This window comes from Oncorhynchus mykiss, chromosome 1, assembly GCF_057628025.1.
Source record: "Oncorhynchus mykiss isolate SJ-2025 chromosome 1, ASM5762802v1, whole genome shotgun sequence".
Taxonomy (NCBI): Eukaryota; Metazoa; Chordata; class Actinopteri; order Salmoniformes; family Salmonidae; genus Oncorhynchus; species Oncorhynchus mykiss.
This window is the reverse complement of record NC_143022.1, coordinates 16,042,351-16,069,232: the sequence shown is the minus strand read 5'-3', so window position 1 is coordinate 16,069,232 and position 26,882 is coordinate 16,042,351. Positions and strand designations below refer to the sequence as shown.

The window sequence follows — 26,882 nt, the reverse complement described above, 5'->3', positions numbered from 1 at the left end:
CCAATGATGCTCAGCTCACTCACCAGCGATGGCCGATGCGCTCATGCCTAAAGCTTAGCTCTCTCTTGTTTTACTTTGTAAAACAGTGCAACAATATGCCTATTTGGAAGTTGATAACTGGGTAGCCTACAGACAGATTGGTGTTCTCTTTTAATCAGGATCCATTTGCTGTCACGTATACTCCCTCTCTGGCCTCTAGGTCATCAGGCTGCTGATTATCCCGCACACCTGTCACCATCGTCAAGCGCACCTGCGCCTCATGACACTCATGAAGGAGGCCTTCCCTGGGACTCAGCGGAGACCTTCCCTGGGACTCAGCGGAGACCTTCCCTGGGACTCAGCGGAGGCCTTCCCTGGGACTCAGCGGAGACCTTCCCTGGGACTCAGCGGAGACCTTCCCTGGGACTCAGCGGAGGCCTTCCGTGGGACTCAGCGGAGGCCTTCCCTGGGACTCAGTGGAGACCTTCCCTGGGACTCAGCGGAGGCCTTCCCTGGGACTCAGCGGAGACCTTCCCTGGGACTCAGCGGAGACCTTCCCTGGGACTCAGCGGAGGCCTTCCCTGGGACTCAGCGGAGGCCTTCCCTGGGACTCAGTGGAGACCTTCCCTGGGACTCAGCGGAGGCCTTCCCTGGGACTCAGCGGAGACCTTCCCTGGGACTCAGCGGAGACCTTCCCTGGGACTCAGCGGAGACCTTCCCTGGGACTCAGCGGAGACCTTCCCTGGGACTCAGCGGAGACCTTCCCTGGGACTCAGCGGAGACCTTCCCTGGGACTCAGCGGATACCTTCCCTGGGACTTAGCGGAGATCTTCCCTGGGACTCAGCGGAGACCTTCCCTGGGACTCAGCGGAGACCTTCCCTGGGACTTAGCGGAGATCTTCCCTGGGACTTAGCGGAGACCTTCCCTGGGACTCACACCAACAGCTGTGATACTTCATTTTCCTGGCGGCCAAACCCTCCCTAACCCGGACGACGCTGGGCCAATTGTGCGCCGCCCCATGGTCCTCCATGTCGTGGCCACCCGGGAGGCCCGGAATGATAGACATTTTTGTCAAGGTTTATAGTCATCATAAACGTAAATAGCTGATCAACATGAGTCAACATGATTAGTAGATCAGACAACATTGCGGTCATCAACTCTACACCTCTGATCGGTCAGTACAGTTATAGTTGAGCTCAATAACTTCTAATGGCAAAGGTTATAGAAAGCCCAGTCCCTAAACTCACCAACTCAGGAATATCCATAAAAGGTCCTGCTACTTTATCCCTGTTGTCATCTTAAATAGATAACAGATTCCTTGGGATCCATAAATCGTGTAACCACAACGGAAGGAGCAAACATGGCAGCAAAACCCAGCAGGCTCTGTAGCCATATTGTATATATGCAGGTAGTAAATTCTGTGCTTAGGCATGCCAGTAAATGTCAGACTTGGCGAAGCAAACATAAGGTATATTACTGTAATACAGCTCTGAAGATGCTTTTCACTGAGACCTTTAGAAGTTCTCATATATTCCAGATGGGAAGTACCAGACTGGATCTGTGGATAAGTTTCTTCTGTATATTCAATCACTGAAAGTGTAAAGAGTCATGCTTTGGCGCAGGATTTGCTATACTTTGAATTAATTTCATAGGTTAATATTTCCTTTGCAGCTTAAGGAAATTCTGTCCCTGCTGCTGACACGTACAAGTTCACTTTACCCATTACAATTGGTGTTCTGAAAACCAACACTTCCCCCATTACAATCGGTGTTCTAAAAACCAACACTTCCCCCATTACAATCGGTGTTCTGAAAACCAACACTTCCCCCATTACAATCGGTGTTCTGAAAACCAACACTTCCTCCATTACAATCGGTGTTCTGAAAACCAACACTTCCCCCATTACAATCTGTGTTCTGAAAAACAACACTTCCCCCATTACAATCGGTGTTCTGAAAACCAACACTTCCTCCATTACAATCGGTGTTCTGAAAACCAACACTTCCCCCATTACAATCTGTTTGATACACATACAGTCAAATCATTACATCCTGTTATAAACATGAACCCATTAAGTTTCAAGTTTTAATGTCACATAAACAAGTACAATACCTTTCTTGCAAACTCAAAACCCAACAATGCAATAATCAATAACAATGTAATCCTAGAAAAAAACACACAAGAAATAAGAAGACATATGAAGAACACAATAAGTAAGCATACTATATACAGGGTCAGTTCCAATACATTAAAACCCCTTGAACTGTTGTGTCTGCTAAGCAGAGGTAAACTCAATGACCACTGCAGCGATGGTGTGAGTTAGTTTCCCTTACAGGCCACAACAGAAGAACGGGTGGACAGAGCAAGCAGGGAGTGTAATTTATCATGCCTCTGCCAATACCCATTCACTTTGATCTGTGCCCCATCTGCGAGGGATGCGTCCGGCGTTTGGAAAGAGTGCTCACTTTCTCTTCCCATTATTCCCAAGCGGAGGGGTATTGATGGAACTCTGGGCTAAAGAAGAGCAGTTCCCCGCGGTCTTGAAAGGCATTTGCCATTTAAATGCTACTTAGCCCTAAATCACCTGTGTTTGGCCTGAGGTGATGCACTGGCAGGTGAAAGATGATGCAGTGTGTGTGTGTGTGTGTGTGTGTGTGTGTGTGTGTGTGTGTGTGTGTGTATGTGTGTGTGTGTGTGTGTGTCTGTGTGTGTGTCTGTGTGCGTATGTGTGTCAGCTGCCTCTCTTTCAAGGTGTGTGTTAGCTCCCTCATCCCCTACCCACCTCTCTTCCTCTCCTCTCCTCCCCCGCCATCATCCCCCATCCACCTCCCTTCCTCTCCTCTCCTCCTCCTCCCTCAACCCCTATTCACCTCCCTTCCTCTCCTCTCCTCCCCCTCCCTCATCCCCTATCCACCTCTCTTCCTCTCCCTCACTGTTGTGCAGACCACTCGGGGGTTTCGATTGCACAAACTGTCACAGATGTGCTCTAGTTTTTGTTGTGTTCAGTGTTGTTACTGCTGCCTCTGCTGTTGCTGTGTGCTGTTGCGAGTAGGAGGGGGGAGGGGGGGGGGGGTATGGGGGAGGGGGGCATGGGGGAGGTTTGGGGAGAAGATGAAGTGTAATTATTCCTCCCTTGTCTGAAGGAGTGTGAAATAATAAAACCGGAGCCAGGTTTTCTCTCAGCAGATGCCAGCAGGTACACAGAAGGAGTGTCTTCTCCGTCTCATTTAGTAGCTAAGAATCATTGCTTTCACAATTATCACAGGGGAGAGAGGAAGGAACGGTTGGAGAGAGGATGAGTAGACGAGTACTAAAAGAACTCCCCCGGTGGTAATGTTTTTGTTTTACTTTTGTGATCAAGAAAATGAGGTGATTTCTCTTGAAGTTTAGGCTCCTAATGCAGTTTGAAGAAAGACATAACAGTTTATAGGATCTTTCGTAACAGTGGTTTGAGGAACCCACATGAAAACATTTGAATGTTTTTCAGTTTTGTGTGTCGTTCGAGTTAGCTTTGTTGTCGTGAACTGTCACAGCGTGTTAGGACAGCCGCCATGTGATGCCCGTGATTGGTGTAATTTTGTGGTAAGCTTTAGTGTTCCACTGTAGCTTCCTCCCCTCATCTCCTCTGCCTCACCTTTACTGATTTGATGTGGCTGAATCTTGTTAAAAGTATTTGCTGAACATGCTTCATGTGCCTTATTGATGATTGTATGTTAGTGTTGCTATAGCTCTTTGTTCATACATATTACCTCAGGTATAACCAGCCCTAGACAGTCATTTAGTGGCCCTCTCAATTGTCTACATGTTAATTGCAGTCACAACATCCGCAGCGCCCATATTGTTGCTGTTATTCACACGTATACAGTATTTCTGCTCTACGGCGGTTCTCTGCGGAAACGAGGTGTCACGTTGTGAGTTGGCGCTCTTTCAGAACAGACAGAGACATGGAAATGCAATTAGCATACAAGGCAGGGAGAAAGAGAGGAGCTGAGATGGCACTCCCTCCTCTCCCAGGCCTTACGCAGCAGAGGATCGTGGGTAAACAAGGACACCATGTTAAGAGAGGGAGGACACAAACACTGTCTCATGGTTAATTCAAGCCATGCTGAAGGTACAGCACAGTGCAGATAATTATAACACACACACACACACACAAAGCCACACACACACACACGAACACACACAGCCACACACACACAGAGCTGCTACACACACAAGCGCACACAGTTGCATATATACACACACACACTTGATGCACACACATACACATTCTGTACACACTCGTACATCTCCCTGCTTGTCCAGCTACAATCTAACAGAGAGAGCGAGACATAAAGCCGTTAAATTGAATTGAATTGTAGAGAGTGAGAGATGTAGAGAAAGAGAGAGAAAGATGTAGAAAGAGAAAGAGTGAGATATGTAGAGAGGGTTAGATGTAGAGAGAGAGAGAAAGATATGTAGAGTGAGAGGTGAGAGAGACAGGATGTAGAGAGAGAGATATGTAGAGAGAGATATATATATGTAGAGAGAGATGTAGAGAGCAAGAGATAATGTAGAGAGAGAGATATGTAGAGAGAGAGAGAGATGTGTAGAGAGAGAGATGTGAGTGAGAGAGATATGTAGAGAGGGAGAGAGATGTAGAGAGTGAGAGAGATGTAGAGAGAGATATATGTGGATAGAGAGAGAGAGATATAGGTAGAGAGAGAGATGTCGAGAGAGATGTAGAGAGAGAGTGATGTAGAGAGAGATATGTAGAGTGAGAGATGTAGAGAGAGAGATGTAGAGAGAGAGTGATGTAGAGAGAGTCTACAAGTCTAAAGTATGGAGAGAGAGATAGAGGGAGAGGGGGAGAGAGTGATAGAGGGGGAGTAGGGAGGGAGGGAGAATGGAGAGGGAGAGAGTGATAGAGGGGGAGTAGGGAGAGTAGGGTGTGAGGGATAGAGGGAGAGTAGAAAGGGATAGAGGGAGAGTAGAGAGGGAGGGATAGAGAGAGAGTAGGGTGGGAAGGGAGTGATAGAGGGGGAGTAGGGAGGGAGGGATAGAGGGAGAGTATTGAGGGAGGGATAGAGGGAGAGTATGGAAGGAGGGATAGAGGGAGGGATAGAGGGAGAGTAGGGAGGGAGGGATAGAGGGAAAGTAGGGAGAGTAGGGAAAGGGGGAGAGTAGGGATAGAGGTAGAGTAGGGAGAGTAGGGTTGGAGGGATAGAGGGAGAGTAGGGAGGGAGGGATAGAGGGAAAGTAAGGAGAGTAGGGAAAGGGGGTTAGATGGATAGAGGGAGAATAAGGAGGGAGGGTGGGCTGTCTGTGTTTGTGCCTCACTCAAAAAACACATTCCACAAGTATAAAAAGAGACGGCAATCTCTTTCAGCTCCCACACATGTCCCACATACATCCTCCCCATACATCCTCCCACATATATCCTCCACATGCATCCTCCCCGTACATCCTCCCCATGCATCCTCCCCGTACATCCTCCCCATACATCCTCCCCATGCATCCTCTCCCATACATCCTCCCCATACATCCTCCCCGTACATCCTCCCCATGCATCCTCCCCGTACATCCTCCCCATACATCTTCCCCATGCATCCTCTCCCATACATCCTCCCCATACATCCTCCCCATACATCCTCCCCGTACATCCTCCCCATACATCCTCCCCATGCATCCTCTCCCATACATCCTCCCCATACATCCTCCCCATACATCCTCCCCATGCATCCTCCCCCATGCATCCTCCTTCATGCATCCTCCTCCATGCATCCTCCCCCATGCATCCTCCTCCATACATCCTCCCCATACATCCTCCCCATGCATCCTCCCCATGCATCCTCCCCCATGCATCCTCCTCCATACATCCTCCCCATACATCCTCCCCATACATCCTCCCCATACATCCTCCCCATGCATCCTCCCCATACATCCTCCTCCATGCATCCTCCCCCATACATCCTCCCCATACATCCTCCCCATACATCCTCCCCATACATCCTCCTCCATGCATCCTCCCCATACATCCTCCCCATGCATCCTCCCCATACATCCTCCCCATACATCCTCCCCCATACATCCTCCCCATACATCCTCCCCATACATCCTCCCCATGCATCCTCCCCATACATCCTCCCCATACATCCTCCCCATGCATCCTCCCCATACATCCTCCCCGTACATCCTCCCCATACATCCTCCTCCATGCATCCTCCCCATACATCCTCCCCATGCATCCTCCCCATACATCCTCCCCATACATCCTCCCCATGCATCCTCCCCATACATCCTCCCCGTACATCCTCCCCATACATCCTCCTCCATGCATCCTCCCCGTACATCCTCCCCGTACATCCTCCCCATACATCCTCCTCCATACATCCTCCCCATACATCCTCCCCGTACATCCTCCCCATACATCCTCCTCCATACATCCTCCCCATGCATCCTCTCCCATACATCCTCCCCATACATCCTCCCCATGCATCCTCTCCCATACATCCTCCCCATACATCCTCCCCGTACATCCTCCCCATACATCCTCCCCATACATCCTCCCCATACATCCTCCCCATGCATCCTCCCCATACATCCTCCCCATACATCCTCCTCCATGCATCCTCCCCATACATCCTCCTCCATGCATCCTCCTCCATGCATCGTCCCCATACATCCTCCCCATACTTCCTCCCCATACATCCTCCCCATGCATCCTCCCCATACATCCTCCCCATACATCCTCCCCATACATCCTCCCCATGCATCCTCCCCCATACATCCTCCCCATACATCCTCCCCATGCATCCTCCCCATACATCCTCCTCCATGCATCCTCCCCCATACATCCTCCCCATACATCCTCCCCATACATCCTCCTCCATACATCCTCCCCTAACATCCTCCCCATACATCCTCCCCATGTATCCTCCTCCATGCATCCTCCCCCATACATCCTCCCCGTACATCCTCCTCCATGCATCCTCCCCCTTACATCCTCCCCATACATCCTCCCCGTACATCCTCCCCATGCATCCTCCCCCATACATCCTCCCCATACATCCTCCCCATACATCCTCCCCATACATCCTCCCCCATGCATCCTCACCGTACATCCTCCCCATACATCCTCCCCATGCATCCTCCTCCATGCATCCTCCCCCATACATCCTCCCCATACATCCTCCCCATACATCCTCCCCCATGCATCCTCCCCCATACATCCTCCCCATACATCCTCCCCATACATCCTCCCCCATGCATCCTCCCCGTACATCCTCCCCATGCATCCTCCCCATACATCCTCCCCATACATCCTCCCCATGCATCCTCCCCATGCATCCTCCCCCATACATCCTCCCCATACATCCTCCCCATGCATCCTCCCCCATGCATCCTCCCCATACATCCTCCTCCATGCATCCTCCCCCATGCATCCTCCCCATACATCCTCCCCATACATCCTCCCCATGCATCCTCCCCCATGCATCCTCCCCATACATCCTCCCCATGCATCCTCCCCATACATCCTCTCCCATGCATCCTCCCCCATACATCCTCCCCATGCATCCTCCCCCATACATCCTCACCTCGTTCCAAACCTTCCTCAACTTCCTCGTTTGTTTGTTTTTGTTTTGCCAAAGCAGTTTTCCTTGCCATTGGCTGAACATCAACTGGAGGTTAAGTTTGTGTAAACGCCTCGATAGGACAATTGCTCCATGCCTAGTTGGAATAACAGCAGAAATAGAGGGAGAGACGGAGAGTAGGGAGAGGGGGATAGCGGGAGAATAGAGAGAGAGGGATAGAGGGAGGGATAACGGGAGAGTAGGGATCGAGGGAGAGTAGGGAGGGAGAGTAGGGAGAGTAGGGATAGAGGGATAAGGGATAGAGGGATAGAGGGATAACGGGAGAGTAGGGATCGAGGGAGAGTAGGGAGGGAGGGAGGTAGAGTAGGGAGGGAGAGAGGGATAGAAGGAGAGTAGGGAGGGAGAGAGGGATAGAGAGAGAGCAGGGTGGGAGGGATAGAGGGAGAGTAGGCAGGGAGAGTAGGGAGGGAGGGATAGAGGGAGAGCAGGGTGGGAGGGATAGAGGGAGAGCAGGCAGGGAGGGAGAGTAGGGAGAGAGGGAGAGCAGGGTGGGAGGGATAGAGGGAGAGTAGGCAGGGACGGAGAGTAGGGAGGGAGGGATAGAGGGAGAGTAGGCAGGGAGGGAAGGGAGAGAGAGAGGGAGAGAGGGAGAGCAGGGTGGGAGGGAGAGTAGGGAGGGAGGGATAGAGGGAGAGTAGGCAGGGAGGGAGAGTAGGGAGGGAGGGATAGAGGGAGAGCAGGGTGGGAGGGATAGAGGGAGAGCAGGCAGGGAGGGAGAGTAGGGAGGGAGGGATAGAGGGAGAGCAGGGTGGGAGGGATTGAGGGAGAGTAGGCAGGGAGGGAGAGTAGGGAGGGAGGGATAGAGGGAGAGCAGGGTGGGAGGGATAGAGGGAGAGCAGGCAGGGAGGGATAGAGGGAGAGTAGGCAGGGAGGGAGAGAGGAAGGCCTGTCTGTGTTTCTGCTTGACACAAAGAACAATAAACACGTTCCACATGGTGAGTGGTGGGCTCCAGATGCAGGCCGGGCCAGAGGACTAACACGTGGAAATGGCTTCCAGACAGGCCTCAGTGAGAACACAAAGGGCCATTCTCCCCCCCTAGCCTAGCACCCGCTCCTGTCCTGTCTCTCTCCCTCTCACCAACCACCATCACAACCCTCCAACTCATTCAATTATAAACACAGAGAGACGTCAGTTACATGACTTGTCCACGGAAACTCTCCAGCCAAATCGCTAATGCTACCGTGCTTATATTGGGCTTGCACCAGAAAACAAGTGAGAATACTGGTGACAAATGTTACAGCCCTGGCTGGATCCTAGATTGGACATTGCTGTGGGCAGGAAGGCCTAGACCGGGGCTCCAATGTAATCAGATGACGTGGTGATGAAAAATGGGTTTGAAGTGTTTAAAAGGGTTGTGTCAAGCTATTAAGTCCATTTGTTTGTATTAAGTCAACTTGCCCAGGTCATCGGTTAATTGCAGAGTAAATTCCCCTGTTTGCTTTGGCTGTGTGTGAAAACGGCGGAGGTAAAAAAACACTAAGTAACGTCATTTTCACGTCTAGGATACCGATCCTGGCAACCACCAGAAAACACATACCAACTTCTGCCAAAATCTTCACAATGTAAACCAACCTGGTTCGGCTTTTTGCTGTTGATCCTGGAATTCCAGGACAAATGCCACAAACAAATGAACAATACCATACGTCAGGCTTCCAGAGTCTATACACAGATTGGTGCAGGCATTAAAGATGCATGAAAGGGCTGTATGGCGAGTAATCTGGGGTACTGAAGACACAAACTAAAGAGAAATGTTCTACCCCTTGTGGCCTCCATCCACACACACACACACAGACACACACACACACCACCACCACCACCACCATCCTGTGATTTATTCGGCCTGGCCGGTGGTTTGTCTTGTAAAGTGTGTTCTGCAGACAAGCAGCTGGAGTTCTCTGTCGGAAGGGTGGAGCAGGTGGCATGGAGAGCACATGCCTGGTGGTGGGGTGAACTGGTCCGCAGGGAGGGAGAGAGAGAGAGAAAAGGATAGGAATGCTAGGAGGGGAAAGGTCTGTTTTCTATTGTATCCTGTCTCTTTCTCTCTCCACTCACGTCATCTCATTAGTCCAGGTGGCCAGGAAGTTCTGATATGGTTGGTCACATGCTCTCTTCCATGGGTGATGGTGCTGCAAGCTTTAAGGTATTGGTCACAATGTTGTCCTAACATATTCTTACTTTAAAAGCAGTAGTTTACTGTATCTTCTGAGACATTTTGAAATTCACTATTGCCATTTTTAATGTCTGTTTTGTAAATCCCCTTTAAACAACATAATCGTTGTTAGACATTGAAAGTATAGAGCTTCAATTTACAGTGGTAGTTTTTTTCATGTCCATTTTATTGAACTATCCCTTTAAGCTTTAGGAGACGTTGTAGAACTCCTGATAGTACAGAAGAGAGCATATCCTAGCTCCTTTTCACCCCCTGAAGACTTAAGAAGTCAGAATAGCGTTTTAAATTACCCATGCTGTCCCATCAGATGTGCTTGTTTGGTTTTGACGTCTTCTCTTTGCAGACGGCTTCTTCCTGCATGCATGGCTTCAAAAGCAGACAGCCTTACGAACAAACATGTATCCCATGAAGTCATAAAGAGGGGCCGAGTTAAAGCACACTGCCAGGGCCTAGCCGAGCTTGACAAGACATTAGATCAGAGAAAAAGTGGTCTTCAAAAAAAAAGAAACCCAGGCCGGCATTTAAAGTTCAGCCCTCCTAAATCACCCAGGTATAAACACTTTATAATGCACTTATAAACATTGGGCCTGATTAATTAAGCTCCCGCGGGGGTTTGTTGGTGGTCAGACCGACTGTGAAGACTGAAACTCTCTGGGAGCTTTCAAAGTCCAGGAACTCACCCCAGATTTTTTTGTAGTTTGAAAGCTAAATTGATCAATCACCACCATGTGTTTCTGGTCTCAGAGGAATGGGACGGGTGGTTTACAAAATGGCCGCCATGCATGGGGCTTGCTTGTCCACGTTGTATTGAGTGCAGTGAGAATGTTGTGACAACATGTTTGGTGTGTGGAGGGGAAACAGAAAGGGAAAGGGGGATACCTAGTCAGTTGTACAACTGAATGTCTTCAACTCAAATGTGTCTTCCACATTTAACCCAGTTAACTCTGAATCAGAGAGGTGTGGGGGGCTGCCTTAATCTACATCCACGTCTTGAAGAGGCTGGGCCAGGCGCTAGTGCGTGTTTATAGGCTGCCATAGCAAACCATCACGAAGCATCCAGCTTTCCATGCGCTTGTGTTTCAGATGGTATGTGTGCAGCTCAGATGGTATGTGTGCATCTCAGATGGTATGTGTGCATCTCAGATGGTATGTGTGCATCTCAAATGGTATGTGTGCATCTCAGATGGTATGTGTGCATCTCAGATGGTATGTGTGCATCTCAGATGGTATGTGTGCATCTCAGATGGTATGTGTGCATCTCAGATGGTATGTGTGCATCTCAAATGGTATGTGTGCATCTCAGATGGTATGTGTGCATCTCAGATGGTATGTGTGCATCTCAGATGGTATGTGTGCATCTCAGATGGTATGTGTGCATCTCAGATGGTATGTGTGCATCTCAAATGGTATGTGTGCATCTCAGATGGTATGTGTGCATCTCAGATGGTATGTGTGCATCTCAGATGGTATGTGTGCATCTCAGATGGTATGTGTGCATCTCAAATGGTATGTGTGCATCTCAGATGGTATGTGTGCATCTCAGATGGTATGTGTGCATCTCAGATGGTATGTGTGCATCTCAGATGGTATGTGTGCATCTCAGATGGTATGTGTGCATCTCAGATGGTATGTGTGCATCTCAGATGGTATGTGTGCATCTCAGATGGTATGTGTGCGTACAACCTGTAGAAATTTGTTAGTCAGGTATATCGCATGAGTCAGTAGCTTTGTTCCAGGGTGTCAGTGTGCTACGTACATACCAGTCGGCTCACTAGCTATGATCCAGGGTGTCAGTGTGCTACGTACATACCAGTCGGCTCACTAGCTATGATCCAGGGTGTCAGTGTGCTACGTACGTACCAGTCGGCTCACTAGCTATGATCCAGGGCATTATGTTAACCACTGTTACTTATGCAGCTACCGAGTACACATTAGCTAGCTAGTACACACAGGGCCGTAACTACAGTACATATGAGATCACCGAGTCCGCACCTCTGTAATGTTTTTCAATTTAAAAAAACTTACTGTTGATAGATAGTAGAATAGTAGAATACACCAGGTGCAATTTCAGAACTCAGTTTTCCTTTTGTTATGTGTCACTCACTGACAGTCACTCAATTAGCCCATGTCAGTTAAAAAATGTCAGATTGGTAAATGAGTCTTTCCGGCTATCTAAACTTGTAGTAATCATGGCCGAAACCAACATCCTCTATGGCACCGTTAGCGATGTCTGAGCTTGTATACAGCGTTTGTGTCCTGAGAAGGTATCTGCTGTCACAAGACACTATTGAGCCATCAGGGTGGAACCCATTTCCCACCTGACAGGAGTAAACTGGAGCCAGGATGATGTTTGATTTGCTGTAAATGTCTGAAAGGGGGAAGGTACGGGGGACGGCTTCAACAGAACCACCAATCACCACATGGAGGTGACAGTGGGTGAGGGGAATGCTGAGGCTGGCGCGAGGGATTGATTGCAAGACCACAGATTACTTGCATGCATTAGTTCTCCCTCACACATACGCACACACACACACACACGCACGCACGCACACACACACACACACACACACACACATACGCACACACACACACACACACACACACACAACACAACACAACACAACACAACACAACACAACACAACACAACACAACACAACACAACACAACACAATACACCCCTGGCTGCTGTTTTATTGATATTCCGATCTGATATTGTTCCTCTCCTCCCACCTGACTGCTTAACGAGGTCATTTCCTACAAAGTGTCACCGAGCTCCATCAAACCCTTCCTCAATCTGCCTCCAAAAGCCATTAATGACTGGCAATCTGCCTCCACTGGCCATTAATAACTGGCAATCTGCCCCCACTGGCCATTAATGACTGGCAATCTGCCTCCACTGGCCATTAATGACTGGCAATCTGCCTCCACTGGCCATTAATGCTTGGCAATCTGCCTCCACTGGCCAATAATTTGATTTGATTTGATTAATAACTGGCAATCTGCCCCCACTGGCCATTAATGACTGGCAATCTGCCTCCACTGGCCATTAATTTGATTTGATTTGATTTGATTAATAACTGGCAATCTGCCCCCACTGGCCATTAATGACTGGCAATCTGCCTCCACTGGCCATTAATGACTGGCAATCTGCCTCCACTAGCCATTAATGAGTGGCAATCTGCCTCCATTGGCCATTAATGACTGGCAATCTGCCACCACTAGCCATTAATGATGACAATCTGCCTCTGCTGGCCATTAATAACTGGCTATCTGCCTCCACTGGCCATTAATGACTGGCAATCTGCCTCCACTGGCCATTAATGACTGGCAATCTGCCTCCACTGGCCATTAATTTGATTTGATTTGATTAATAACTGGCAATCTGCCCCCACTGGCCATTAATGACTGGCAATCTGCCTCCGCTGGCCCTTATTGACTGGCATTCTGCTTCCACTGGCCATTAATGGATGGTAAAGCAGCGAGGAACCATGAGAAACAACAGAGAGGGAAAGGAGGGAGTTTGCAAGCACTATTTGAATCCTGAACGTGGGTTGGGGGGGAATGTAGCAGAGGGAGGGGGGTAGTAGGCGGGGGACTGGAGAAGATCCTCACACAGCAGCTGGCAGGGAGGGGGAGGGGGGGGGACTGGAGAAGATCCTCACACAGCAGCTGGATAGGCCCCTCTAACACTAATATCCAACCCCCTCAGATTAGCTGTCATCTGATGCCAGGCCTGCCTGCAACTCCATTCTCCCCCCTCCATATCCCGTACCCACATCTTACCCCCCTGGTGGTCCCCTTTGCCCCCTCACTTTTCCACGCTCTGAGCCCACGAGCTGCAACTGATCTGGCGATACTTTCACCAACATGGCTGGTGTTTGTGCACGGGTTTATCACTACAAGACTCAAAATGGCGTCGTCACTTCTCCCCATCAAAGCCTTTTGAAGGATTATGGGCCTCATGGCACGACTGATAAGGAAACACCGTCCAATGGGGACTCTTTGGGGGTGACTTATTCATGGGTCAGTCTGTGAATTTGGGGTCAGTGTGTCAAAACTTTTCACATATTGGCTTCAGAGTTTATGTGGTTAATTACGAAACATAGTACACAGTACAAATACAGTACACACACCAATACCAGATTTCACATGTATGAAAACAGTTCTGATGTGTAAACCACGGTTGTATATGGTTGGGCCGTATACAGATGTTTATACCGTTTTTCTACCGGGGTGTATACGAAGTAGAGGTCGACCGATTAATCGAAATGGACGATTAATTAGGGCCGATGTCAAGTTTTCATAACAATTGGAAATCTGTGTTTTTAAGCGCCGATTTAAAAAAATATATATATTTTTTTATATACCTTTATTTATTAACTAGGCAATTCAGTTAAGAACACATTCTTATTTTCAATGACGCCTAGGAACCGTGGGTTAACTGCCTTGTTCAGGGGCAGAATGACAGATTTTCACCTTGTCAGCTCGAGGGATCCAATCTTGCAACCTTACAGTTAACTAGTCCAACGCAATAACGACCTGCCTCTCTCTCGTCGCACTCCACAAGGCCTGTTACGCGAATGCAGTAAGCCAAGGGAAGTTGCTAGCTAGCATTAAACTTGTCTTATAAAAAATAATCAATCATAATCACTAGTTAACTACACATGGTGGCTGATGATATTACTAGATATTATCTAGCATGTGCTGCGTTGCATATAATCTGACTGAGCATACAAGCATACAAGTATCTAAGTATCTGACTGAGCGGTGGTAGGCAGAAGCAGGCGCGTAAACATTCATTCAAACAGCACTTTCGTGCGTTTTGCCAGCAGCTCTTTGTTGTGCGTCAAGCATTGCGCTGTTTATGACTTCAAGCCTATCAACTCCCGAGATGAGGCTGGTGTAACCGAAGTGAAATGGCTAGCTAGTTAGCACGCGCTAATAGCATTTCAAACGTCACTCGCTCTGAGCCTTGGAGTGGTTGTTTCCCTTGCTCTGCATGGGTAACGCTGCTTCGATGGTGGCTGTTGTCGTTGTGTTGCTGGTTCGAGCCCAGGGAGGAGCGAGGAGAGGGACGTTGCACTGTTACACTGGCAATACTAAAGTGCCTATAAGAACATCTAATAGTCAAAGGTTAATGAAATACAAATTGTATAGAGGGAAATAGTCTTATAATTCCTATAATAACTACAACCTTAAACTTCTTACCTGGGAATATTGAAGACTCATGTTAAAAAGAACCACCAGCTTTCATATGTTCTCATGTTCTGAGCAAGGAACTGAAACGTTAGCTTTCTTACATGGCACATATTGCACTTTTACTTTCTTCTCCAACACTTTTTTTTGCATTATTTAAACTTAATTGAACATGTTTCTTTATTTACTTGAGGCTAAATAGATTTTTTTAATGTATTATATTAAGTTAAAATAAGTGTTCATTCAGTATTGTAATTGTCATCATTACAAATAAATCAATAAAAATCAGCCGTTTAATCGGTATCGGCTTTTTTGGTCCTCCAATAATCGGTATCGGCGTTGAAAAATCATAATCGGTCGACCTCTAATACGAAGTTACTGACTGTGCACACAAGGGGGCGCTAAAAACTACAACTTTTCCCCAAAATGAGTTATTTTACAAATTATAAAAGTAGGCAAACAGGGATGTTGATCTTGACATCTAGCCACCTAACTAGTAAGGTAACAAACCAAATGCAGAGCTGAGCCCTGAGCTGGATATCATTTATTTGACACATCTTAGATTTCTTACAGTTATACTTAACCTATAGTTATAAGCAGTGGCGTAGCACGTGCCCCCCGATGCCCCCAAACGACTTATTACTTCCACAAAACTATTAGGAAAATCCACATGTAGTATGATTGAGCCAGACAGAGGACTAGGGCCTGGAGAAAGTGGAGATGGAGCTACGCAATCGTCTTCTAGGCTATGATTTGTGTGCTTGCGTTTCACTTGGCCCCGTGCGATGGAGCGAATAGCCATGGGGGCAAGGGCAGTATAGCTCCCTGTAAACATGCACCACCGTGCAGGTGCTCAATTTGTATCGAAATAGCCATGGGCGACAGTCATTTGGCCATAGCTGGGCGAGAGCCAGGGCCCTGTGAAAGAGCTTAATGAAGGGGTTCACTCTGTGAACCCCTGCCTCCAGGCCGCTGTCCTCTTTCTGCACCAATTCACCACCTCTTCCTCATCCTCCTCACCCAGCTCCTTTGTCCATAGAATATTAGCACCATGTTATGCTGTCTTTATAGCTTTCTGTATTAGTATGTATCAGATGGACGATAGGTGCTGTTGATAGGTAGTGTTTTGGGCCCAAGTCTGTCGTTGAGAGTGCTTTAGGTGGAATGCATAGTCATTTAGTTGGGTCACTCAGGGGGAGCAACATTGGCCACTTTAACAATGTTTCATCTGGAGCTCTGTTAGAGTACATGCCTATATTACATGTTTATAAAACAGTTGATGTTAATATTTAGCCTCTGTCTCATCTGCAGGTTTCTCCATGGGGAGTACACCGTGGAGGTGGCCATCAACGACTACCTGGACATCTACTGCCCCCACTACGAGGACCCGCTCCCCCTGGAGCGCATGGAGCGTTACATCCTCTTCATGGTCAACTACGACGGCTACACCACCTGCGACCACCGCATGAAGGGCTTCAAGCGCTGGGAGTGCAACCGGCCACAGAGCCCCAACGGACCTCTCAAGTTCTCCGAGAAGTTCCAGCTCTTCACTCCCTTCTCACTAGGGTTCGAGTTCCGGCCAGGTCACGAGTACTACTACATCTGTAAGTAGAACATTTGATTCACCCCCACACTGGTTATGACCCCAAGTTAGGTAGAGAAAAGAATATGCGAAGAAGAAATGACTTTCCACACCAAACAGAAGCATCTGCAACCCTTCAAAGAACATTCACCGCTGTCAACCCATCACTCTTTAGTTGATGAAGTTCAGGGAATGTCACACGGATCTACTTGTCTCCTGGTCATTTGAAGGTTGATTTGATCTCATTTGGTGGGAAGCAGGGGAGGAAGGGGAGGAAGCCAAAATAGCGGTAGGGGTTTCATTAATAGGCTTTGCTTTGTGGTTTCATTTGGCTCTCATGCATGGCTCCCTGCTAGTGCCAGGGCTAGGAACCAACCAGAAACGGTCTGTTCACACCACAGTGTGAGAGCCAGAGAGGTAGAGCACAGCCTGTATACACAGACAAGTGGCGGATGATTATTCTGCATCAAAACCAACTTTACCTTCTATTTACTAGAAAAGAACGATTGTTACCAGGTACTTCTTTGAAGTAATTCAATATAACTACAAACCAGTTGATATCAAATGGTTCCTTGCGCTAATTAGTTGAATTTAAACAAAACATAGTTACGTGGCAAAAGCAATGTAATTAAGCTGTTACAAGGAAAATCATGGAGCATGAAATAAAGCCATAATCAAACAGACTGTTACCAATCACAACATACAGCGGCCTAACCAGAGGGGAGCCCGGACATATCGTTTATCTCCAGATTCCGGTTGACTTGTCCATCCACGTGTTTTGTGCCTGACCTGCCATCCTTTTGTGTGGCACCCCGGCGCATCCCATTTTCTTACACCCCTTGATTAAAATTCAAATTTGTCAAATGGCAGCAAGCTATTAGCTGGGTGCTTAGCTTCACAGGGCGTGATCGGTGCAAAACCAGTTACCGGCGACCTCATGCAGAACGCTTCAAATTATGCTGATTGGTCAAATCATATTTAGCCAAGGGAACTTGATGGGGGTAATTGTGTCCTTCTGGCTCCGGACTGCGGTGCAGCGGGTTATACACGGCCAGACAGACGTGACACCTCGCCTATCGGATGCATCACACCCACACACGCCCACTTTGACTTCAAGGTCGCGGTATGCACGCCACTTCCCATTTTCCTGCTTCGGAGGCATCTTTACCCTTCCGTGGTCACATGTGCCAGGTGCAGTGTGTTCATGTGGGGGGGGGGGGGGGGGGGTTGCTACTAGCGTTAGCACAGTGACGGGTCCCATAGACTTCCAGTCGTTGAGCCCCCTACCTTTCTAACCTCCTCTACCCCCTACCCCTACCCCATACCTCTCTAACCTCCTCTATCCCATAACCCTACCTTTCTAACCTCCTCTACCCCATACCCCCATCCCTCGACCCCATACCCCCATCCCTCTACCCCTACCCCTCTCCCCCATCTCTCTACCCCATACCCCCATCCGTCTACCCCATACCCCCCCTATACCCCTACCCCTCTATCCCATATCCCCTTACCCCCCAACCCCTTCTCCACCCCCCTCTCCACCCCATGTGCACTCAGGCGCAAATACCAAATATGCACACTCAAATACAAACCCAAATAAACACACCCACCTTGAACACAAACCACACACCTTTTCCCATCTGGATTGATTCCCTACCGTTTTTCAAAAGACCAAATACCAAAAATGCTGATGCAAGAAAGTGGCCATTTTGGTGCCTGATATTTTATATTTTAATGAAAATAAAACAGTGTTATTAAATACCGAATATATAAAATAAAAATAGTGTTATTTTATGGACAACAAGAGAAAGTAAAACAGTGTTATTTTATGGATACCGAGAGACAAAGTAAAACAGTGTTATTTTATGGACACCGAGAGACAAAGTAAAACAGTGTTATTTTATGGACACCGAGAGACAAAGTAAAACAGTGTTATTTTATGGATAACAAGAGACAAAGTAAAACAGTGTTATTTTATGGATACCGACAGACAAAGTAAAACAGTGTTATTTTATGGATTCAAGACAAAGTAAAACAGTGTTATTTTATGGACAACAAGACAAAGTAAAACAGTGTTATTTTATGGACACCGAGAGACAAAGTAAAACAGTGTTATTTTATGGACACCGAGAGACAAAGTAAAACAGTGTTATTTTATGGACAACAAGACAAAGTAAAACAGTGTTATTTTATGGACAACAAGAGACAAAGTAAAACAGTGTTATTTTATGGACAACAAGACAAAGTAAAACAGTGTTATTTTATGGACACCGAGAGACAAAGTAAAACAGTGTTATTTTATGGACACCGAGAGACAAAGTAAAACAGTGTTATTTTATGGACAACAAGACAAAGTAAAACAGTGTTATTTTATGGATACCGAGAGACAAAGTAAAACAGTGTTATTTTATGGACACCGAGAGACAAAGTAAAGCAGTGTTATTTTATGGATACCGAGAGACAAAGTAAAACAGTGTTATTTTATGGACACCGAGAGACAAAGTAAAACAGTGTTATTTTATGGACACCGAGAGACAAAGTAAAACAGTGTTATTTTATGGACACCGAGAGACAAAGTAAAACAGTGTTATTTTATGGACAACAAGACAAAGTAAAGCAGTGTTATTTTATGGACAACAAGAGACAAAGTAAAACAGTGTTATTTTATGGACAACAAGAGACAAAGTAAAACAGTGTTATTTTATGGACAACAAGAGACAAAGTAAAGCAGTGTTATTTTATGGACAACAAGACAAAGTAAAACAGTGTTATTTTATGGACAACAAGAGACAAAGTAAAGCAGTGTTATTTTATGGACAACAAGAGACAAAGTAAAACAGTGTTATTTTATGGACAACAAGAGACAAAGTAAAACAGTGTTATTTTATGGACAACAAGAGACAAAGTAAAGCAGTGTTATTTTATGGATACCGAGAGACAAAGTAAAACAGTGTTATTTTATGGACAACAAGACAAAGTAAAACAGTGTTATTTTATGGACAACAAGAGACAAAGTAAAGCAGTGTTATTTTATGGACACCGAGAGACAAAGTAAAACAGTGTTATTTTATGGACACCGAGAGACAAAGTAAAACAGTGTTATTTTATGGACAACAAGAGACAAAGTAAAACAGTGTTATTTTATGGACACCGAGAGACAAAGTAAAACAGTGTTATTTTATGGACACCGAGAGACAAAGTAAAACAGTGTTATTTTATGGATTCAAGACAAAGTAAAACAGTGTTATTTTATGGATACCGAGAGACAAAGTAAAACAGTGTTATTTTATGGATACCGAGAGACAAAGTAAAACAGTGTTATTTTATGGATACCGAGAGACAAAGTAAAACAGTGTTATTTTATGGACACCGAGAGACAAAGTAAAACATTGTTATTTTATGGACACCGAGAGACAAAGTAAAACAGTGTTATTTTATGGACAACAAGAGACAAAGTAAAACAGTGTTATTTTATGGACACCGAGAGACAAAGTAAAACAGTGTTATTTTATGGATACCGAGAGACAAAGTAAAACAGTGTTATTTTATGGACACCGAGAGACAAAGTAAAACAGTGTTATTTTATGGATACCGAGAGACAAAGTAAAACAGTGTTATTTTATGGATACCGAGAGACAAAGTAAAACAGTGTTATTTTATGGATACCGAGAGACAAAGTAAAGCAGTGTTATTTTATGGACAACAAGAGACAAAGTAAAACAGTGTTATTTTATGGACACCGAGAGACAAAGTAAAACAGTGTTATTTTATGGACAGCGAGAGACAAAGTAAAACAGTGTTATTTTATGGACAACAAGAGACAAAGTAAAACAGTGTTATTTTATGGACACCGAGAGACAAAGTAAAACAGTGTTATTTTATGGACAACAAGACAAAGTAAAACAGTGTTATTTTATGGACAACAAGACAAAGTAAAACAGTGTTATTTTATGGACAACAAGACAAAGTAAAACAGTGTTATTTTATGGATAACAAGACAAAGTAAAACAGTGTTATTTTATGGATTCAAGACAAAGTAAAACAGTGTTATTTTATGGACACCGAGAGACAAAGTAAAACAGTGTTATTTTATGGACACCGAGAGACAAAGTAAAACAGTGTTATTTTATGGACACCGAGAGACAAAGTAAAACAGTGTTATTTTATGGACACCGAGAGACAAAGTAAAACAGTGTTATTTTATGGACAACAAGAGACAAAGTAAAACAGTGTTATTTTATGGACAACAAGAGACAAAGTAAAGCAGTGTTATTTTATGGACAACAAGACAAAGTAAAACAGTGTTATTTTATGGACAACAAGAGACAAAGTAAAGCAGTGTTATTTTATGGACAACAAGAGACAAAGTAAAACAGTGTTATTTTATGGACAAGAAGAGACAAAGTAAAACAGTGTTATTTTATGGACAACAAGAGACAAAGTAAAGCAGTGTTATTTTATGGATACCGAGAGACAAAGTAAAACAGTGTTATTTTATGGACAACAAGACAAAGTAAAACAGTGTTATTTTATGGACAACAAGAGACAAAGTAAAGCAGTGTTATTTTATGGACAACAAGAGACAAAGTAAAACAGTGTTATTTTATGGACAACAAGAGACAAAGTAAAACAGTGTTATTTTATGGACACCGAGAGACAAAGTAAAACAGTGTTATTTTATGGACACCGAGAGACAAAGTAAAACAGTGTTATTTTATGGATAACAAGAGACAAAGTAAAACAGTGTTATTTTATGGACAACAAGAGACAAAGTAAAACAGTGTTATTTTATGGATACCGAGAGACAAAGTAAAACAGTGTTATTTTATGGACACCGAGAGACAAAGTAAAACAGTGTTATTTTATGGATAACAAGAGAAAGTAAAACAGTGTTATTTTATGGACAACAAGAGACAAAGTAAAACAGTGTTATTTTATGGACACCGAGAGACAAAGTAAAACAGTGTTATTTTATGGACACCGAGAGACAAAGTAAAACAGTGTTATTTTATGGATACCGACAGACAAAGTAAAACAGTGTTATTTTATGGATTCAAGACAAAGTAAAACAGTGTTATTTTATGGACAACAAGACAAAGTAAAACAGTGTTATTTTATGGACACCGAGAGACAAAGTAAAACAGTGTTATTTTATGGACACCGAGAGACAAAGTAAAACAGTGTTATTTTATGGACAACAAGACAAAGTAAAACAGTGTTATTTTATGGACAACAAGAGACAAAGTAAAACAGTGTTATTTTATGGACAACAAGACAAAGTAAAACAGTGTTATTTTATGGACACCGAGAGACAAAGTAAAACAGTGTTATTTTATGGACACCGAGAGACAAAGTAAAACAGTGTTATTTTATGGACAACAAGACAAAGTAAAACAGTGTTATTTTATGGATACCGAGAGACAAAGTAAAACAGTGTTATTTTATGGACACCGAGAGACAAAGTAAAGCAGTGTTATTTTATGGATACCGAGAGACAAAGTAAAACAGTGTTATTTTATGGACACCGAGAGACAAAGTAAAACAGTGTTATTTTATGGACACCGAGAGACAAAGTAAAACAGTGTTATTTTATGGACACCGAGAGACAAAGTAAAACAGTGTTATTTTATGGACAACAAGACAAAGTAAAGCAGTGTTATTTTATGGACAACAAGAGACAAAGTAAAACAGTGTTATTTTATGGACAACAAGACAAAGTAAAACAGTGTTATTTTATGGACAACAAGAGACAAAGTAAAACAGTGTTATTTTATGGACAACAAGACAAAGTAAAACAGTGTTATTTTATGGACACCGAGAGACAAAGTAAAACAGTGTTATTTTATGGACACCGAGAGACAAAGTAAAACAGTGTTATTTTATGGACAACAAGACAAAGTAAAACAGTGTTATTTTATGGATACCGAGAGACAAAGTAAAACAGTGTTATTTTATGGACACCGAGAGACAAAGTAAAGCAGTGTTATTTTATGGATACCGAGAGACAAAGTAAAACAGTGTTATTTTATGGACACCGAGAGACAAAGTAAAACAGTGTTATTTTATGGACACCGAGAGACAAAGTAAAACAGTGTTATTTTATGGACACCGAGAGACAAAGTAAAACAGTGTTATTTTATGGACAACAAGACAAAGTAAAGCAGTGTTATTTTATGGACAACAAGAGACAAAGTAAAACAGTGTTATTTTATGGACAACAAGAGACAAAGTAAAACAGTGTTATTTTATGGACAACAAGAGACAAAGTAAAGCAGTGTTATTTTATGGACAACAAGACAAAGTAAAACAGTGTTATTTTATGGACAACAAGAGACAAAGTAAAGCAGTGTTATTTTATGGACAACAAGAGACAACGTAAAACAGTGTTATTTTATGGACAACAAGAGACAAAGTAAAACAGTGTTATTTTATGGACAACAAGAGACAAAGTAAAGCAGTGTTATTTTATGGATACCGAGAGACAAAGTAAAACAGTGTTATTTTATGGACAACAAGACAAAGTAAAACAGTGTTATTTTATGGACAACAAGAGACAAAGTAAAGCAGTGTTATTTTATGGACACCGAGAGACAAAGTAAAACAGTGTTATTTTATGGACACCGAGAGACAAAGTAAAACAGTGTTATTTTATGGACAACAAGAGACAAAGTAAAACAGTGTTATTTTATGGACACCGAGAGACAAAGTAAAACAGTGTTATTTTATGGACACCGAGAGACAAAGTAAAACAGTGTTATTTTATGGATTCAAGACAAAGTAAAACAGTGTTATTTTATGGATACCGAGAGACAAAGTAAAACAGTGTTATTTTATGGATACCGAGAGACAAAGTAAAACAGTGTTATTTTATGGATACCGAGAGACAAAGTAAAACAGTGTTATTTTATGGACACCGAGAGACAAAGTAAAACATTGTTATTTTATGGACACCGAGAGACAAAGTAAAACAGTGTTATTTTATGGACAACAAGAGACAAAGTAAAACAGTGTTATTTTATGGACACCGAGAGACAAAGTAAAACAGTGTTATTTTATGGATACCGAGAGACAAAGTAAAACAGTGTTATTTTATGGACACCGAGAGACAAAGTAAAACAGTGTTATTTTATGGATACCGAGAGACAAAGTAAAACAGTGTTATTTTATGGATACCGAGAGACAAAGTAAAACAGTGTTATTTTATGGATACCGAGAGACAAAGTAAAGCAGTGTTATTTTATGGACAACAAGAGACAAAGTAAAACAGTGTTATTTTATGGACACCGAGAGACAAAGTAAAACAGTGTTATTTTATGGACAGCGAGAGACAAAGTAAAACAGTGTTATTTTATGGACAACAAGAGACAAAGTAAAACAGTGTTATTTTATGGACACCGAGAGACAAAGTAAAACAGTGTTATTTTATGGACAACAAGACAAAGTAAAACAGTGTTATTTTATGGACAACAAGACAAAGTAAAACAGTGTTATTTTATGGACAACAAGACAAAGTAAAACAGTGTTATTTTATGGATAACAAGACAAAGTAAAACAGTGTTATTTTATGGATTCAAGACAAAGTAAAACAGTGTTATTTTATGGACACCGAGAGACAAAGTAAAACAGTGTTATTTTATGGACACCGAGAGACAAAGTAAAACAGTGTTATTTTATGGACACCGAGAGACAAAGTAAAACAGTGTTATTTTATGGACACCGAGAGACAAAGTAAAACAGTGTTATTTTATGGACAACAAGAGACAAAGTAAAACAGTGTTATTTTATGGACAACAAGAGACAAAGTAAAGCAGTGTTATTTTATGGACAACAAGACAAAGTAAAACAGTGTTATTTTATGGACAACAAGAGACAAAGTAAAGCAGTGTTATTTTATGGACAACAAGAGACAAAGTAAAACAGTGTTATTTTATGGACAAGAAGAGACAAAGTAAAACAGTGTTATTTTATGGACAACAAGAGACAAAGTAAAGCAGTGTTATTTTATGGATACCGAGAGACAAAGTAAAACAGTGTTATTTTATGGACAACAAGACAAAGTAAAACAGTGTTATTTTATGGACAACAAGAGACAAAGTAAAGCAGTGTTATTTTATGGACAACAAGAGACAAAGTAAAACAGTGTTATTTTATGGACAACAAGAGACAAAGTAAAACAGTGTTATTTTATGGACACCGAGAGACAAAGTAAAACAGTGTTATTTTATGGACACCGAGAGACAAAGTAAAACAGTGTTATTTTATGGATAACAAGAGACAAAGTAAAACAGTGTTATTTTATGGACAACAAGAGACAAAGTAAAACAGTGTTATTTTATGGATACCGAGAGACAAAGTAAAACAGTGTTATTTTATGGACACCGAGAGACAAAGTAAAACAGTGTTATTTTATGGATAACAAGAGACAAAGTAAAACAGTGTTATTTTATGGACACCGAGAGACAAAGTAAAACAGTGTTATTTTATGGACACCGAGAGACAAAGTAAAACAGTGTTATTTTATGGACAACAAGAGACAAAGTAAAACAGTGTTATTTTATGGACACCGAGAGACAAAGTAAAACAGTGTTATTTTATGGACAACAAGACAAAGTAAAACAGTGTTATTTTATGGACAACAAGACAAAGTAAAACAGTGTTATTTTATGGACAACAAGACAAAGTAAAACAGTGTTATTTTATGGACAACAAGACAAAGTAAAACAGTGTTATTTTATGGATAACAAGACAAAGTAAAACAGTGTTATTTTATGGATTCAAGACAAAGTAAAACAGTGTTATTTTATGGACACCGAGAGACAAAGTAAAACAGTGTTATTTTATGGACACCGAGAGACAAAGTAAAACAGTGTTATTTTATGGACACCGAGAGACAAAGTAAAACAGTGTTATTTTATGGACACCGAGAGACAAAGTAAAACAGTGTTATTTTATGGACAACAAGAGACAAAGTAAAACAGTGTTATTTTATGGACAACAAGAGACAAAGTAAAGCAGTGTTATTTTATGGACAACAAGACAAAGTAAAACAGTGTTATTTTATGGACAACAAGAGACAAAGTAAAGCAGTGTTATTTTATGGACAACAAGAGACAAAGTAAAACAGTGTTATTTTATGGACAAGAAGAGACAAAGTAAAACAGTGTTATTTTATGGACAACAAGAGACAAAGTAAAGCAGTGTTATTTTATGGATACCGAGAGACAAAGTAAAACAGTGTTATTTTATGGACAACAAGACAAAGTAAAACAGTGTTATTTTATGGACAACAAGAGACAAAGTAAAGCAGTGTTATTTTATGGACAACAAGAGACAAAGTAAAACAGTGTTATTTTATGGACAACAAGAGACAAAGTAAAACAGTGTTATTTTATGGACACCGAGAGACAAAGTAAAACAGTGTTATTTTATGGACACCGAGAGACAAAGTAAAACAGTGTTATTTTATGGATAACAAGAGACAAAGTAAAACAGTGTTATTTTATGGACAACAAGAGACAAAGTAAAACAGTGTTATTTTATGGATACCGAGAGACAAAGTAAAACAGTGTTATTTTATGGACACCGAGAGACAAAGTAAAACAGTGTTATTTTATGGATAACAAGAGACAAAGTAAAACAGTGTTATTTTATGGACACCGAGAGACAAAGTAAAACAGTGTTATTTTATGGACACCGAGAGACAAAGTAAAACAGTGTTATTTTATGGACAACAAGAGACAAAGTAAAACAGTGTTATTTTATGGACACCGAGAGACAAAGTAAAACAGTGTTATTTTATGGACACCGAGAGACAAAGTAAAACAGTGTTATTTTATGGACAACAAGACAAAGTAAAACAGTGTTATTTTATGGATACCGAGAGACAAAGTAAAACAGTGTTATTTTATGGATTCAAGACAAAGTAAAACAGTGTTATTTTATGGACACCGAGAGACAAAGTAAAACAGTGTTATTTTATGGATACCGAGAGACAAAGTAAAACAGTGTTATTTTATGGACACCGAGAGACAAAGTAAAACAGTGTTATTTTATGGATACCGAGAGACAAAGTAAAACAGTGTTATTTTATGGATACCGAGAGACAAAGTAAAACAGTGTTATTTTATGGACACCGAGAGACAAAGTAAAGCAGTGTTATTTTATGGACAACAAGAGACAAAGTAAAACAGTGTTATTTTATGGACACCGAGAGACAAAGTAAAACAGTGTTATTTTATGGACACCGAGAGACAAAGTAAAACAGTGTTATTTTATGGACAACAAGAGACAAAGTAAAACAGTGTTATTTTATGGACA

General features: G+C 43.1%; 1 protein-coding gene across 1 annotated transcript in view; it reads left to right on the top strand.

The window, feature by feature from the left end:
- The window catches only part of LOC110486932 (ephrin-A2), a 220,154-nt gene that overhangs the window by 180,232 nt on the left and 13,040 nt on the right, over positions 1–26,882 (top strand). The window contains exon 2 of the mRNA XM_021558831.3: positions 16,295–16,587. Coding sequence (XP_021414506.1) covers positions 16,295–16,587 — 293 coding nt within the window. The remainder of the gene's footprint in view (positions 1–16,294; positions 16,588–26,882) is intronic.